Consider the following 16,699-nt stretch of genomic DNA (forward strand, 5'->3'; position numbering starts at 1 on the left):
AACTTATAATAACAGAAGTAGTAGTAGTAACAACAATAATAGAAAAAAAAACAGGAGGCATTCTAGTTGCCATAGATACCTTTGTTTTCACTGTCTTCTGAAGAGTGCCTCAGCAATATTCGCATCTACTCACTTGGCAACTTTAGTTAATATTCATCCATAAGAGGGAAAGGGAAAAGCTATACGGTTCCTTGAAAAGGCAGACAAAGTTGTCATTTTGCCGATTACAATGTAACCAGTCCATTTCTTTTGCATAAGGAACAATGTTCCTTTGAAACAAGTGTTTTAAAAACATCTCCATACACAACATTCACATTCAAAAAACACTAAATCGCTATCTTCCAGTCCTACAACTGGAAAAAAAAAACTCAAAACTCTCTTCAATATACACATATATCTACTTTCCCGCAAAGATGTGTGATCTTTAGCAATGCTTGGTCAAATACACAGTTTACATTACCGCAATTTAAATGATTTGTATACCATGATATTATGATTTGTATATATATATATACTTAATTTTTTCGTCCATTCAGAAAAGACATCAAAGCTTAGCAGATTCTGGAAATTTAAAGACAGAACAGCTCTGTACACAGAACACAGGGTACAGCGTGTTGTTTGTTGGTTGGCTCCTCCTCCCATCTTCCCCTCTCGCACCTCTTTATTCCCTCGCTCACTCATTCTTCAGTGCCCCCCCCCCCCCCCCCCTTTCCACTCCCTCCCTCCCTCCATCTACCTCTCGCTGTCAGCTGCTGAGGCCCGGGACTGGACGTTGTGGTGGGGTTCTAATGCTCTCGGCCCTGTGGAGGATAGTGCTATAGAGGGTGTGTGAGGGGTTAGGAGGCCGAGGTTCTGGGGGATGGGGTGGGGTATAGTGAGGGTGGGGGCTGGGGGTATTTGGGGTGATCAAGAGAGGACTCAGTGAAGGAGCTCCTCGAGCTCATTATCCTTCAGCCTGGCGTTTTCTCGGACCTCATCGAAGGTGTACGTCTTCACAATCTTCCCATTCTGAAACACTGTGTGCAGTAGATCCTGTGGAAGGGGCAGGGGTAGCAATTTTGATGTTTGAACTCCAAACAGTTTGATAAGATTAAGAAACAGTTCCAACCAGACAAGACATCAACATCACAACAATACATACCACTCCAAACTCCTCGAGTTCCCCCTTTCCTTCTTCCAGAGTGACGAAGCTTCCACTCTCTGTCCTGTGCAAAGAAAGACGACCCTTCTTGGACCTCTTGTTTGGGTCTGCCACAGGATCTTTGAACACATTTACCTGCAAAAAAACCACCAAGTTGAAATCAACGTTTGACAACTGCTGACAATAGTGGGCAAAGGGCGCAGCGTAAGCCAACATTCTCACCCCGAGACCGTTGGTCACCACGTAGCTGCACTTGAAGGAGCAGTTGAGGAGGTCCCTGGTGAGTTTCTGCAGGAGAGCCCCTCCTGAGCCAAAGGCGATGTTCTCAATGCTCCACTTGTGCTGCTTCATGCCCTCCACAATCTAAAAAAAAGGACAAAGTGCAGAGAATGCCACCAAACCTTTTCTTTTAGGATACAGAAATATACGATACCATGGCTCATCAGCTATGAACTTTTAAAAAGTAAGATGGTGTCACCATCTTGGCAAATTCAGCTGTTAAAAGAGAATTGACTGAACTATTCTCAGAACTGTACATTTGGTTTAGTCAATGAGAATGAAAGGAAATAAAATAATCTACAAAAATATTCTTTAGAATTGTACTGTTGTGTGAGAACTCATTCAACATACAGCTAGAAAAAGTATGTGGCTTGTCCCTACGGGTGTGAATTAAAGATGCAGTCCACAATTCAGTTTCGCGAAAGGTTGTTGATATTTGAGCTCAACGGCCAGTCAGGTTACACCCCTCCCTTCCATGCTCCTGAAGCACCATGATGACTGGCCAGGATTGGCTGTTCATGGCTCAGTCCAAGGCACTTTGTTTCCCATTAACAGGGCCAGGGGGTATTCAAAAAAGTGGGTTTGTTCCTCTAGGTTGTCCATTCAAGAAAGAGATTTAACTCATCTTTGGATTCGACGAACACCACAGTTTGTTTTTAGCACAAACATTGAACGGACAGCTAGAGGACTGTGAGTAGCAATTGGTTGAATTTGACAAAAAGTGTATGGGAATACAGTTACAGACTGCACCTTTAAAGAGTGAAAGTAATGCTGGAGAATAAGCAGTTCACACTTCAACCCAGTAGGTGGTGGTAATGCACTCAAATTTGGGTCTACTGATTACATAAAACACTGTTACACGATGGATGTTGCAGGAGACAGTCCAACCTTAAAATTAAAAAAATAACTAAAATAAATTAATATAAATCGATCCATATAATAGACCCTTAACAAGTAAGATTTTAGGAAGCACTGCGTGTTACAATTGTGTGTTGGGCCAACTAGTGATGTTTACCAAACCTTAATGTGCGCATTCAACATATCTAAATTATTTTTTTAAGATGTTGTTTTAAGCATTTTAGAATTTGGGCCAGTTGTTTCAATGTATGAAACAAAGTATATCCATGTGTTCCCAATAAAATTACTCTTGGTCTGATGTAAGTTAACATGTAGACTGTGGCGTATGAATAAGTAGGCAATATAAGTTGGCTGTATATGTAAAGAATAAGGCAGTAAAGCATGTTCCGTACCTGCTGCAGCGTGTTGATGTCCACACCATCTCCCTGGATGACTCTGATGTAGGGGGGAAGAACTTTGTAACCCTTACTGTTCTCCTTGGGGGGGAACTTCTTGCCCAAAATCTCTAAGACCTAAAGAACGAGAGACAATGATGAGTGGTTGCCGAGGTGTATTCATTCCCCCCCCCCTCTAGTTCATCTTTACCACACACTGCATAATGAAGCCCTAGGCATGCTTGGTGAATCCCAAGCAAACCACCACAGGCCGTACCTTCAGCACAGTGTCCAGTGGGTCCCCTGAGTCTGGCCGCACCACCAGGGGAGCGTCAGCACTTCGCTTCACAATCAGGCTCCGGAGGTCTTCGCCCCAGATCTTCTCGCAGGCATTGTAGATGTCGTAGCTGTCGCTGACGATGGACACGGGCACATTGGGGAACTGCTTGATGATGTGCTCGAAGGCGTCTTTCTCGTGATCCTTCCCCCAGGCAGTGATGGTACTGGAGAGGAATTAGGAGGCATAAAGTGAGCCGTTGATCAGAAAAGTGAAAGTCTGTTAAACCGGAGCTGAACAGGTGGTGCAGGACCCCTAGAGGGAGGAGCAACACTGCAAAATGACGAGATCACAGACCATCCTCTTGGAGAAAAAGTAAACAAAATGATCTCTCAAACAAAGACAAAAGTAATCAAACTTACTAACACCATCACTTGAAAAGGAGGACATCTCTAAAAAAAAAAAAAACACTAATCATTTCACCACAATCCACGAGAATGGCGTGTGGTGTTATGTAACATTCCAGTGACAGCTCTGGCTGAACACCCATAATGCACTGGACTTGATGAAGGGTGCACTCATGCAGCAGTAACTGTAGTCAATGCAGAGATCGGTTTTGTGTGCAGAAGAAGAGGAACAAAAAAAGAAGGAAAGAAGATTCACAGGGGCCATTTCCATAGCAGACTGGGGCCTCGGAGAAAATTAAGAGGTACCGTCACAAAAGCCACAAACCAACATTGTATAATCATGCAATTTATGTCAGCTGCCACTTTAATCAACAGCCACCTGGTGCAGTAATGGAAGACTTTTGTTTATCATTCTTATATGCACAGGGAAGGTTTCAAGGACTTTGGCCCAACAAAGGATTTGCTCCTCAATCATGATGTTACATGTGAGGTACATGAACCAAAACCATGACCAAGACCATATCAGACTGGCCATGAAATACTATGGTATGTTCTAGTACAAACCTTTTTTCGTTCACAATTTCATTACTTTTTCTCATATTCTGAAGATAAAGGACATGGCGCTTCTGTTCTTCTGTCCATGAAGTATCACAAATGGTCTGATACCTTTTATTTACCAAGTTGAAAACACTTTGGGAAGCAAACCATTTTATTCTCTCAAGATGTCAATCCCGGAGACTGACAACTGATTGGCTGCATGGCCTATAGAGGCTCACAGGAAACACTCTTTGGACTATCAGTCAACAGTTCCCACCCTGTGAACAGGTCTAGTTGCTTTATTTCAGACCTTTTAAAAACATCTGACCCAATGAGACACCTTTTCAAAGCTAAGGTGGATCCATTTGTTAGGATTTGTAGATATTTCATAGTATTTGACAAGTTCGAAGAGTCTCTGCAGCAAAGATCGAATGTGCTTGTCTCTGTGAGGATCTGTCAACAAAAACCTGTGCCAAGTAGGCAGGTCCTAACAGCAGTGTAATGGCGTACAGCAGGCCAAGCTGCGCACTAGCTGACTTCCATGCTTGTTTGCCCTTGATATGTTAAGAAGTGAGATTAGCATCTGTAGAAGTCTGAACAGCCTTCTTCTATCTTTACCAGCTCAGAAACTAGGTCAATATTAAACATAAATTAGACATGACATAATTTGCTGAGCATTAAGAGACTACTGCTGCTGAGGTGCCTCAGGCTAGCACCCACCTGTGCTCTGCAGCTGGTACTGAAAACCCAGGCACAGGGTCCTTGGTTCCATAGAACTTCTTGATCACACCAATTCCAGCCACCGTGTCTGTTCCTTTGAAGTTCACCAAGTGTGCGGAGGCACCAATCCCAGCCGTCTGAGTGAAACACACGGGAGCAAGCCGGCATTAATGAATACAATGAAAAAGCTTTATTGATAATTACTCGACTATTACATCTCTTACACACCTCTTGTGAAGACACGCCTCTATAGCCAAAGTCATGGAGTTTGTATTCCAGTTTTTCCAGGTTCCCGGATGTTTCCATCATGTACTTTGCCAAGATCTTTTTTTGTTCCCGTGAGTTGGTTGCCACAGTGATGGGGTACCAGATCTGGACAAGGATAGTCTGCAGGTGGAGAGAAAATGGGCAGAGGGGGATACTGCTGATAAGTTTGAGTTGATGAAACACTGGCACATTAACTTGGCAAAGGCACCCCTCCTCCATTCTTCCCACCCCCTTCCCATTCCCTGTTCAATTGCCCCATGTGAGGACAAAGCCTGTTGTCTCCAAGTGTAGTCAGCTGGAACTTAAATTTAAAGCTGACTTACAGCACCCCTTTATCCTGCTGGCCATTCCAGTGGGCATAGCCCAGGCCGGCTAGGTCAACAAGGGCGATGGGTGGGTGGGGGACGACGCCATGTTCCCCTTGTTGCCCAGCTCGGTCGGAGGACCTGTCGCAAGGCTGTTTGGCAGGGCTGTGGCCACTCGCTTTTGTTCATGGCTGGCCAGCAAAATCAAAATATTATGATACGGCCAAAAAACACACAGATATATCAAATATGCCACCCTATGACAATCGTCGAAAACTGCTTGCCATCACATTCCTGAAATGACTTGAATTTTTGTGCCTACAACACAGAAATGGGCTACAGCTCTCACTATGGAAGCTGTACATAGTTGTTCGATGTGAGCAACCATCTAATGCTGAGACAGAACTATTTGTGAGCCAAAGCATGGCACAATAGTGAGATGTATCGCAAGGCAATTTGCCCGCCAGCCTTTTGACCATCCTGCAGCTGGAGATTAGACAATCAGCTTGAAGCACTTTATCAAAACAGGCTGTGTCATCTACAATGTGGAAGGAGAAACTATAGCGGCTGTATTTTCAGAGCAATAAAGGTACTACAGAACACATTACAGCATCCTGTTAAGATCAATGTGGATGGGTACATCTTGAAGTTTCTGTGGTAATGATCAATGTAAATTACTTTCTTTGGTGTCTGCACTTCCAACGTAATGACCACACACCAGGCCACATTGTAATACCAATCTCTGTCTATACCAATACTTAGCAAGTTTGGGATAGGAGACCTCCTCGGAAAAGGTAGGTTGCCCCTGAAAGTGGGCAACAGAGTCCAATCGTATCATACAGTCACTAAAGTGTGTACTTCAAACTTGCTAGCCAGTTATAATACACAGTCAAAAAAATCCTCAGTTCCTTTTTAAGTACTCTGCTTGCACAACCCCGATATATTTGCTTCGTAACAGTATAATGATAAGATCCAAAGGGACAACACACATGATTAAACAAAAAAGGTTCCATCACAAAATAAGACTATTGGACCTTGATACAATTTTGCACACCCATGTGTGACTAGGCTCTGCTATCACGCATCTAGAGATAAGAGCAGTGCATGATCTGAAACTGCTATTCGAACCTTGGCACGGCCAAGGGAGCAATCTGTCCGAGAGGTGGCTTGGGCGAACTGTGGACAAAAAAGCGGCTTGTGTTCAATCTACAGCATCCAGCTGACTTTCACAATCGCAAGATGGACAACCATACAAGGAGGGTCTTTTTTCTCTCTCTCTCTGTCTCTCTCTCTCTCTCTCTCTCTGGCGAGACTCACTTCATCAGTGTTTCAGGCAGAGACGTCAGACCTCTCCGCCTCACTGATCCAGACCGCAGTCACACGCTCCAAAACTTGCAGCCAATTAGAATATAATGTGCCCTCATGTGACTCAAATCAGCGACTCTGCACATTCCCTGTAGGCCAAAATGACTGCTGACACTCACTCTCGCACGTGCACGGTTTCATTCCACAGATGGTGAGAAAGAAAAAAAAAAAAACAATGACCCTCTCCCACCTGTCACAGGACCAACAGTAAACACACTTGTTTCCTTTTCATCATCATCAACCCTTCCCACTCGGTTTTGTGGCGGCCCGCAGGGAAACAAAGGCAAAGGAGGCCGAGGGGACCTGCCATTCATCACGTTTCTTTCAAGGGCAGAATGGCGGGAGGCAAGGGCCCGCCGTGACGCAGTGTTTCATGTTCCAAGGACACATGAGAGTGTTTCTATATTTACCAGCTGTGCCAGACAACACATGTGTGCCTCCCGCTCTAGAAGCATTTGCAGTGAGACAGCGCAGTCTCACAGGTCAGAGGCCGGGGAAATCTGCAGTCATTATGATCTGGGAGTCTGATCTGAATTGAAATTCAATGTTCTAGGACGGCACACAGAAAATCAGGTAGAAGGTCTGGTCTATATGCGTTAGTTACTATGTATAACCATTAAAATATGTTTGATGACACATGATGAACTGCTGACAGTGACTGTTGCTATGACGGTAATTCTCTCCAGGATAAATTCAAACGCAGCATTGGGATTTGGTTGTTATTTAGAACTTAACACACCTGAATTATGTTTATGATGTAACGTTCATTAACATAAGATACAGCCTCTCACACTCTTCACAAAGCAGGACACAAATAGATGAAAGCATTTAAAACATTCCAAAAATAAACTTGGGGGCAATAAATGGCAGAGAAGAGTCCATCAACGGTATTTCAACATTTCTTAAGAAATGACTTGCATAGAGGGAGATGCAACATTAAAAGTTAATATTTCTGACGGAAGTTTGATTCCATCCGCTCCTACTCACCTCCACCCAGTTGGTTAGCCAGTAGCATTCTGGATCGGTGCTTTCCACAGTGAAGAGAACATTCCCACGAGGTATTACACTGCCCTCCGGCACTGCCTTTATCTCAATGGGCAGGTGACCATCGTACTTCTGCAACCAAATGTAATGTATGTTGGTTAGCAACACTTTGGTTCTAAGTGAATTGTCCAACAACATAGCCATACACAAAAAAGTAACTCAAACAAGAGAATTGTAAATTATATGAAAGGTTTGAGATTTTTACTTGATTGTTGGAATGGGCTTTTTATTTTAGCTTTTTTATACTGTCTGGACAGAAAAACAACATGGATTGAAAGTACTGCAAAATTAACATGGCAAAAAATTCAATAAGAGACTGATCAAATTGGATGTTGCCTGATCGGCACTTGCACAAACGTGCTGTGTGCCGTTAAGCGGCTAAGCTATGTCAGCTCTCAGCTACTTTGATTGTACTCTAAATGTACTCTGACTGACAAGTAGATAGACCAGAGCAATGTGACGTCAACCTGAAGTATTTTAATGACCACGCCCCTTTTAGGAGGAAAACTAACCATTAAAAGGTGATAAAAAATTGTGGCGAATAGGAGGGAGAGGCTGTCACTATGCCTGAACGTAACTGTACCGTGTCTTGCCAAATAAATTATATAACACACATATATTCATTTATTTTTGGTTTCGAATAACAAAATGGGGAGGAAATAAGAGGAATAAGATTTGTGGCTTTATCGGCTGTTTGGAGAGATAACCCAATGGAAACCTGTGTAATGGCTATACCTATGGCAAACACTTATAGGCCGATAGTGAAAGTAGCCTACGTCTTATCTTATAATTACTATCATTGGCAAAAAATTGATATGTACTATATATACTATACAATAATGACTGAAAAAGCAAAGTCCCCAGTAGACCTCAATTTAACATTAGTATGTTATGCAGTGGTTTCAGCAAGCTAATGTAGCAAATGTAACATTAGCTAACCATGTCATTTAATTTAGACAAGCAAAAGCATAACAATTTGACCTCTTGTTCTCTGAAGTTCTTTCAAGGCGTGATTATCCTCATAGGAATGCGCAATAAAATGTAAATAAAGGTTTCATTTGAAAATGACACCACCAACCACTTTGTGGGATATCTGTTCAAGTGTTTGGCTAAAAGGACATTTGCACCAATATCAAGATGTTTGCCCTCATATGACGTTTAAACTATGCTAGTCCCAAGTTTCCTTTATTTACTTGTCGAACACCTGCAAACTCTATTGCCTGCCATTGAATTTGAAAGCTTTGTTCTCCTCCTCTTTGTTCAAAAGATATGGTAACCACATCAAGAGGGCAAAATTCTTGGTCCATAGGAAACAAGCATGATAACCTGAGTCCCGGTGTGTGGTTGTGGGGACAGTAATGAGAGCGGGGCGAGAGTGGAGTCCCTACTGAAACTGTACCTCCAAGATGTAGTTCCAGCCTTTCTCATTGAACACGTCATCCTGAAAGTGTTCCCTGTAGACCTCCTTGGCTTCCTGAATCTTCGCTGGGGTGACCACCTTCCCTGGGTACGCAAAAGTGATATGAATGTGAATGTGCATGAACAACATCCAAAACTGGAGTGACAGAGAAAGGCCTTTCCCAACGCCATAAGACAAAATGCAACTGGGAAAAACTAAGTACTTAAAAAAAAAAACTAAATAGACAAGAGCTAAATGGAGAGGGAAAGAGAGAGTGAGAGAGAGGGGAAGAGAGCCTGGATAAAAAGGAAGAGACAGGGAGAGAGCGAAAAAGAGTCTCAATAGAGAGAGAGGGAGAAAGGAAGACAAAGAGAGGGGCACAGATAAGACGCACAGTGAAAGTAAGTAGAGAGACCGTATGCAATGCAATATCACACTGCGAGCCATCCCCTTGTGTGTTATTGCATTAAGGCAACTCTCTCTCTGTGCACAGTGCGGGGCTTTGTCTCCATCGGGACCAGCGCGCAAAATGCTCAGCCTTCCTTAAAGGCACAGCAGCCTCACCTCTGAGCCCCAGGGCTGGGTCAGCCCCAGGCAGAGAGTACGCTGCCTCAGACTGCACCACACCACTACCAACTCCCTGAAGCGCCATGGCCGTAACCAGAGCATCTTCTAAAGGCTCCGCTCCCTGGCAAAAGCCTTTTAGGTGCAGCTGGCCTTTGTACGGCCAAGGCTGAAGAGCAGATGTTTCTTTTGTCTCTTTGAGCGTCCCATAACAAACTTTAACAGGTCCCTTCCCCAACCGTGAAATCCTGTTGAAATGGGGAGGAGTGGAGGAGGGGATAGCTAGGCTAATAAAGAGCAGCATGTTCGGGGGTGGTAAAAGATGAGGTGGAGAACTGAAGGATCTAAGTAAAAGCAGAGGTGTTCTGAGAAGCAGGACAGGAGAACCGAAGAGGTATTTTCATCCTTTCACCACCATGTGGCGGTCTCTGTGCCTTTAAGATGGAGTCTTCCTTGCCGTTTGACACTTGGCTTACATCACATGAGATTCATTTGACTTCTGGCATAGGCCTGAGACATTACTTTACATAGACACTACTTTACAAACCTACTTACATAGGTTTAAATCCACTGAACAGAAGTTTACTCTACACTTCAGCTAATGGACACAGGTTGGGTGAAATCAGCATAAATGTGATGCTTTCAGGGCAATGCGTTTCATACCGTACCTTTTAAGTATTTGTGGAGTGTGTACTGCAAACCATAGAAAACGGTCGTCTCATACTTGACTTTTCTGGTTTTGGCGGGGTCTGTCTTCTTTTCACGACACTCAAAGTAGGAGTACACTTTGCTAGTGTTTGGGGGGTACTGCTTGTAATGTGTGACCTGGAAGAGAGCAAAAGCACACAAGTTAGCCATGGGCCCATCCGAACGTCTGTGTACAATCACAATGCCAGCAATTAGTGTTAATGCATTCTGACATTGAGGTGTTGGGTGTTGCCAAGTGACACAACAGATTAATTTGTAAATTTTTTAATCGTCTCACACTGACACTGCATGACACTGCACAAGGTCAGAACTTGGCCCATATTGTTTCTGCCACACCCTCAGTCTATCACAGAACCTACATGGTTGTGACTTGAGGCAGAATTTGTGCTACCCACCTTACCATACCAAATGTTGTATTTCTATACTTATTGGATTTAGGCTAGCTTTACACGACAACGATCTGAACACAAACCGCAAAAGTTCCCACTTTTTATTTCGCGTTTAGACAAGCGTTTTTGGGTGGAAATCTGTATGCACACGGTGATCAAAAGTGTGTGAAATGTAACTTAACAGGTGCAGACGTGGAGGTACTGCAGGATGTATATGTGTCCATTCTATTCCACTATGGCTATTTTAACGCGATTGGGTTTAGTGCTTATTTATTTATTCACTTACATTTGCAGTGTTCATGTACATTTACATCCACATTCAGTCATTTAGCAGACACCTTTGTCCAAAGCAACGTACAAGGGAGAGAACAGTCAAGCTACGAGCACTAGAGACCTAGTGTAACAAACAATTTCCCTAGGTAATTAATGCGCCTTCTCTGTTCTGTTAGCCTATATCTGTGATTACTCTGCTTATTTGCTGAAATGACTCCTGGATAGATATCAAAGCAGTTTGAATCTCCGACTGATGGAAATAATCCAACATAATTGTTGTTGTTTGGCTGTACTTCACATGGATATGACATCAACGCGTATGCGAGGATAGCCAGTGTGACCATTTTTTCGCATTTTTAAGCCCCCAAAACGCTGTCGCCGTTTAAACGTAAGGCACATCTGATAAAATATTTTGTCGGTTTCACCCGGGAGCGTTGTCGTGTAAAGCCACCTTAAAGGGGACATGCCTGGTCTTGTCCTCTACACAGGAGTCCGAACTGAGGGAGTTTTTAAAACAAGATGATGAAATTCAAAACAAATGTAAAATGTTTCTGAAGCAAAGCAAAACAGCACAGTGATATGGCCAAGTGACCCTTAACGCAGTGCTCCAAGGACGTGAGCCGGAAAATATCTAAATTTATCATTCACGCAAGACCAGGCAAGTGTATCTATAGAGAGGACATGGAGCAAACGCTAGACAGTGCCTAAAAAGTCACAAAAAGGGTAGTGAACATAGGGAGGCTTCTCACTGAAGTGTTTGAAGGGTGTATGAAGGGTGTGCCCATATGGACCACGGGTGATGAAATGTTATTGTCGGCAGAGTGGTGAAAGCTTTGTATGTATGTGTGTGTGTGTGTGTGTGTGTGTGTTTGCGTGTGCAAACATACTCAACATCATGACATAACTTGAGAATGGTCTCTAACAATGGTTCACCAGACACACCTATTTATTTATTGACATTCTTCTTGTTTGACTACTGTATGTGACCTTCCTCCTTCCCAGTTGTAGAGGCACACTGATGTGACGGAGGGGTGTCCCTTTCATCATCATCATCATCACCAAAATGTTACGGACAAGGGCCACTACGTCTGGTACGCCCCTCCTGGCTGATTCCCCCTCTCTTTCTCCTCCTTCCCTCTCCTCCCATGAGTTGCTCAATCTTACCCACCCCTATGGGATCATCTGGCCTTAAGTGACTTCTGCTACCCCCCTGTCCCTCCGCCTCCCTTTTCTCCCACCCTCTTCCCTGCAGGCAGAGGCCAGACATGCGCAGGGAGGAAACAGGAAGCAGTGAAAGACAGAGTAGGGCAGAGCGTGAGGACAGAGCCGAGGCATGCACAAGTGCATCCACCCCGTACTTGGGTTGGCATGGGATCAACACCAGCATGCCGTTCAACACCGGATCAACGGGTGGATCGGAGGCCGACCCAGAGGAGTCAAATTAATCTAAATATGTTCACTTGCTCTCGTGTATTTATGGATAAATACGGTTCTTAGGACAGGATTCCGTATTGTGGTGACAAGAGAGAGGTGTGCTAAGCAACTGGTAGAACATACTACATGGCATTGTTGAATTCATATTGAGAGACAAGTGTGAGCATAGCATGTGAACAATTAAGAAAGAAAAAGAGTTTAGAGTGGGACAGCACCAGATTGGAGTATAAATGCAAGCAAAGCACAAGATGCCAAAAAAGACATAGTCTCAGCGCTTACTGATCAGTTACCATATGTAATTACAATGCAAGTGTATCGCCACAGTAATTCATGAGTTACACTCACCTTTGACTGTTTCCAACAATTTCCAACCTACCTCTCCAGTGTAACCACTCTCTTTCTATCCAACTTTCTCTTTCACCTTCTACCTACCATATTCTCCTCACGCTATCCCCCCACCGCACCCTCTTCCCTTTATATCTCTTTCGGTTTCTTTCCTCTCCCTCCCTCCATCTTAGAATCCTGTCAGTAAAGGTCGTGCACTTCTACAAATACACTGACCTTTCTGAATGTCCTTCAGCTTGGTCTTGTTGTATTCTTAACCCAATCCAAATAAAAGAAGCTGAAACACAAGTTCAGAACAACTGAAGAAAAGACCAAATAAATGTAATCATTTAATGAACTGACTAAAGAACAAATCTTAAAGTTTCAAACTGACAAATAAAAGAGAATGGAACAGGCCAGAATGCAACAGGTCAGTGCCACACCTGGAATAGCTAAACTAAAAATAAATAAATAAATAGAGAGCATGGGAGAAATGAAATTCTACATTTTCCAAGAAAAACCTTCGCAAGTATGTACACTAAGGGCTGTCTGACTGTAAAACGTAAAGAACACTACACAAACTGACATTCAGTTCACTTTAGACAGCAAACCCCATTAAGATGGAGCCTTTCACTACAGAACAACAAGACTGGCCCATCAACTGTCACACTGTCCTAGACTAAGCACTTTGTTTCACTATGTTGAAGAGACTTTAATCCGTTGAGAGTGCGGAGTCAACTTGGCAAATTATAGCTGTATGTGGATAAGTATGTTGTGTCCAACAAGGACGCACATAGACCCATGAGTCTGTACGCTGACTAAGAATATGCACACAGTGATTATCATCTGAACTGTCCAACTGAAATATTCTTCAATCCCCCTGACAGGTTAGGCACACAAGAACTTCAGGAGGCCTCAATCAACGTTTGAGCAAAATAATAACAGCACGGTTTTCTTCAACCAGTACCAGAAAATGATCTATACTTAGGGACGACTAAAGAAAAACCCCAAAGCAGTAAATGCTTCCTCTGCTTTTCCAAGCACCTCATTGAAACGCTCTTGTAGGGTACATTTCAACCAACCCTCAGCAGATCCAATTTACACACGTCTCACGACTCAACACACAAACGCGCGCGCGCACACACACACACACACACACACACACACACACACACACACACACACACACACAAACACACAAACACACAAACACACAAACACAGAGAGAAAGATGAAATGCAAAGAATACCATCCAAGTGAAAAGTCAAACTTAAGTGGAGCTTTGCTGCATCTTTAGTTTTCGCAGGTGTACTTGTGCTAGCGACTGGGCTATTCTCGCCACACATGCGAGAGGCATCAAGGGTATGACAATCGATCTAAATAACCAACCTGTCTGATATACAAATGGAAAAGGATGAAAACACTGTTACAATATAATGTTACAATATGAAAAAAGTCACAATAAGGCAGAAACCTGCATGGGGTGGACGCAATAAAATGACCAAATGATAGGTAAGTCACTGCATGTAATCACTGGTTATCGTTAATACAATTGACCAGTTCAAAACATTAAATAACCTGTATGAACTTGAAGCATACGGTCGCAATATTTAATTTCACAGATTTAAGATATTTCACTTACTGAGAAGACAGCTATAAACGTAAGCGGGCTTGCTTTCAGTTTTGTTTCTACAGTACGCTACATGCTAGCTAGCTCAAGAGCCACCTAACGTTGTCATTGTAACATTATTATTATCAGGTTGAGTCCGGGGTTTGGGGTGAATAGCTAACTGGATATTTCTCGACGCTTTTCAAATCAATCAAATTCTGCAACACACAAATAACGTTAGTTTTTTAAGCCGCTATATTCCATTTCTGTTTCTTTCAGAGGTATGTTAATTCCTCATAAGTCACGTTAGGTCTCAATGAGCTCCACTCTGGACGGCAAACTAGAAACGATAATGTGATCAATTACTCCCATTGATCGATAGATAGATGACCGCATTAAAGGGAAGCTAGGTGATGCTTTACATTTGGTACTCACAACCTCCTACCCGCCACCCATTTGGCCTACACGGAGCAACCAAGACAAACGCGGTGGCCTTGGAGGATGGAAGCACCTTGCCTTTTACCGTTTTCATTCAATGACCCCCTTTACGCAAGTCAGCAATGACCCTTCTAACGACCTTTGAAAACCGGCCTGCATCACTCACCTTGTAGGAATCGGTGGCTAATAAAAAATTGAACTCGTTATCTCTGTGCTCCATCTTCCCCTTGACTAGAGTCGTGGCTGTCAATTCTGTTGTTCTTTGCTCTGTACCAGGGACGCACAACCTAGCTCCGTCGTTGAGAAAGGGTGAAGAAATAGTAGGAGGCGGGACAAATGGACGCTCGTCTTTGCAAAGGGAAAACATTGGATGCAACCTGTTAGTGACGTATAATTCGAGGCAAGACCATGTGGATCGACCAATCACTGTACTATCCCTTGTCCAATGAAAATGTGAAAGCAGGGCCCATGGCTTCTCCGCCTCTCGACTGCGTAGGTCGTAGAAGAACGCCTGGTAAGCGCCGGTAAATGTGTTGCCCCTAGTGGACTGAGTGCAGAGACCGGTATTTTTGTTCAACAGTAAGTACCAATTGATTTAGTTTGATTCATATAAAAAGGAAGTGCTTTAAAGAAACCCTGGAATTGGACGTTTGTTGAGAGGACAGGGTCCGTAAATTATTATGACCAAACATGAATTCCTTTCAATTTCGTCTTGAACTACAAGAATACAAGCTACAGTATATGTAAACATCGATCCTAATAATAACAATACTATGCATTTCCTGAAGTCGGTGTTGAAGTCTGCAGCTGAAACCAAAGCTTCTGGTGGAAGATTAATTTAAGAGCGTACAGGGAAGCTGTCAGCTGCATCCAATCCATTAGGGGGTGGCTAAACAAAACAACATGTCTACTTTATGTTCCCCCACGCCGCTTTTATGGCATATTATGCTGTGCCATTCTGTTTTCAGCTGTTTACGCAATATCAGACCAGCGATAGACCAACCATAAAGGATGGTCGTGAATTAATTAACACATCGTAAAAATTAAAGGCAATGATCAAAGTAAGCTGAATTATGACATTTAGGATCAAACTAAAGGAAGAGTAGATAGTATCCATCTAAATAATATATATGTGTGTATGTGTGTACTGTTTTGGTCATGGTTGACACATCCGCGTGAGCACTGCACCCCTGATAAAATCCACACTCCACCCCCGATACAATGGTCCAATTTTATGTGCTTAATGGATAGTTAATTCGTCAGCAAGCATTACATGAGGTACCATTATGTGATTATCCTGTCATTTACAAAAATCAAGTTCGAAAACAAAGAAACCAACTTTTAAAGGCTGAGATGCTCACGAGTTGAATTCGCCCTGATTTTACACAGCCTAATACTAACCACAAGGGGGAACCGATGGTCAACATATCACAATAAGTGGCTTGCATAAATGCAATGAAGTTTAAATTGCCAGCTGTTTTTTAGGAGTTCACTTAAATAAAGAACACAGAGAAGAATCCCTTTTACCGTGAACAAATAGTATTGGTCTGTATTATATATCATACGGTTTGTCTGTTGAGCATGTTGTTTGAGGTCGTAGGCCCTATAACTTAACAGTTTACGACAGACACTCTAGGAAGGGCAAAAATACTATAGGCTGTATTTGTTACAGCAACACATCATTTTGATATTTGGTTGCTGATCACATCCGCCCTATGTATATGGGTACTTTTTTTGACCAACAAGGGAGCAGGCGCGCTCAGGTCCAATTAACCTGGGTCTTTGGGTGAGAGTAAAGCAGTAGTCAGAAGTGTTAAAAGTGTATACTCTTTCTTGTTAATGTATCGGCTGCATGCGCTTGTCTCTTCTATGCGTTGTACTTTTTTGACCAAGCCATGACAGTGTGACAGTATGCCTCATCTGCCAGTAGGAGAACATGCGCAACAGGAATCGAAAGGGGAGGGGAAATACCCAAACTGACGTTTCA

General features: G+C 43.1%; 1 protein-coding gene across 1 annotated transcript; it reads right to left on the bottom strand.

The window, feature by feature from the left end:
* Window positions 1–706: 706 nt before the first annotated feature.
* On the bottom strand, window positions 707–15,004 carry nampt1 (nicotinamide phosphoribosyltransferase 1). Its single transcript, XM_080851036.1, has 11 exons — window positions 14,879–15,004; window positions 10,206–10,362; window positions 8,974–9,077; window positions 7,518–7,646; window positions 4,822–4,980; window positions 4,594–4,730; window positions 2,930–3,155; window positions 2,671–2,790; window positions 1,364–1,504; window positions 1,142–1,276; window positions 707–1,032 (listed from the first exon to the last, which is right to left on the bottom strand). Exons 1-11 carry the CDS (start codon window positions 14,930–14,932, stop codon window positions 919–921), a joined length of 1,476 nt encoding a protein of 491 aa, XP_080707162.1. The 5' UTR covers window positions 14,933–15,004; the 3' UTR covers window positions 707–918.
* Window positions 15,005–16,699: the final 1,695 nt, after the last annotated feature.

The sequence above is a fragment of the Sprattus sprattus genome (genome assembly GCF_963457725.1).
Source record: "Sprattus sprattus genome assembly, chromosome: 14".
NCBI classification, from domain to species: Eukaryota; Metazoa; Chordata; class Actinopteri; order Clupeiformes; family Clupeidae; genus Sprattus; species Sprattus sprattus.

Coding starts and splice junctions, on each gene's coding strand:
- nampt1 (XM_080851036.1), bottom strand. CDS start 14,932: ATGGAGCACAGAGATAACGAGTTCAATTTTTTATTAGCCACCGATTCC. Junction 1,505..2,670: donor ACATCAACACGCTGCAGCAG/GTACGGAACATG, acceptor CCTTTTTTTTAG/ATTGTGGAGGGCATGAAGCA. Junction 1,277..1,363: donor TGGTGACCAACGGTCTCGGG/GTGAGAATGTTG, acceptor GTTTTTTTGCAG/GTAAATGTGTTCAAAGATCC.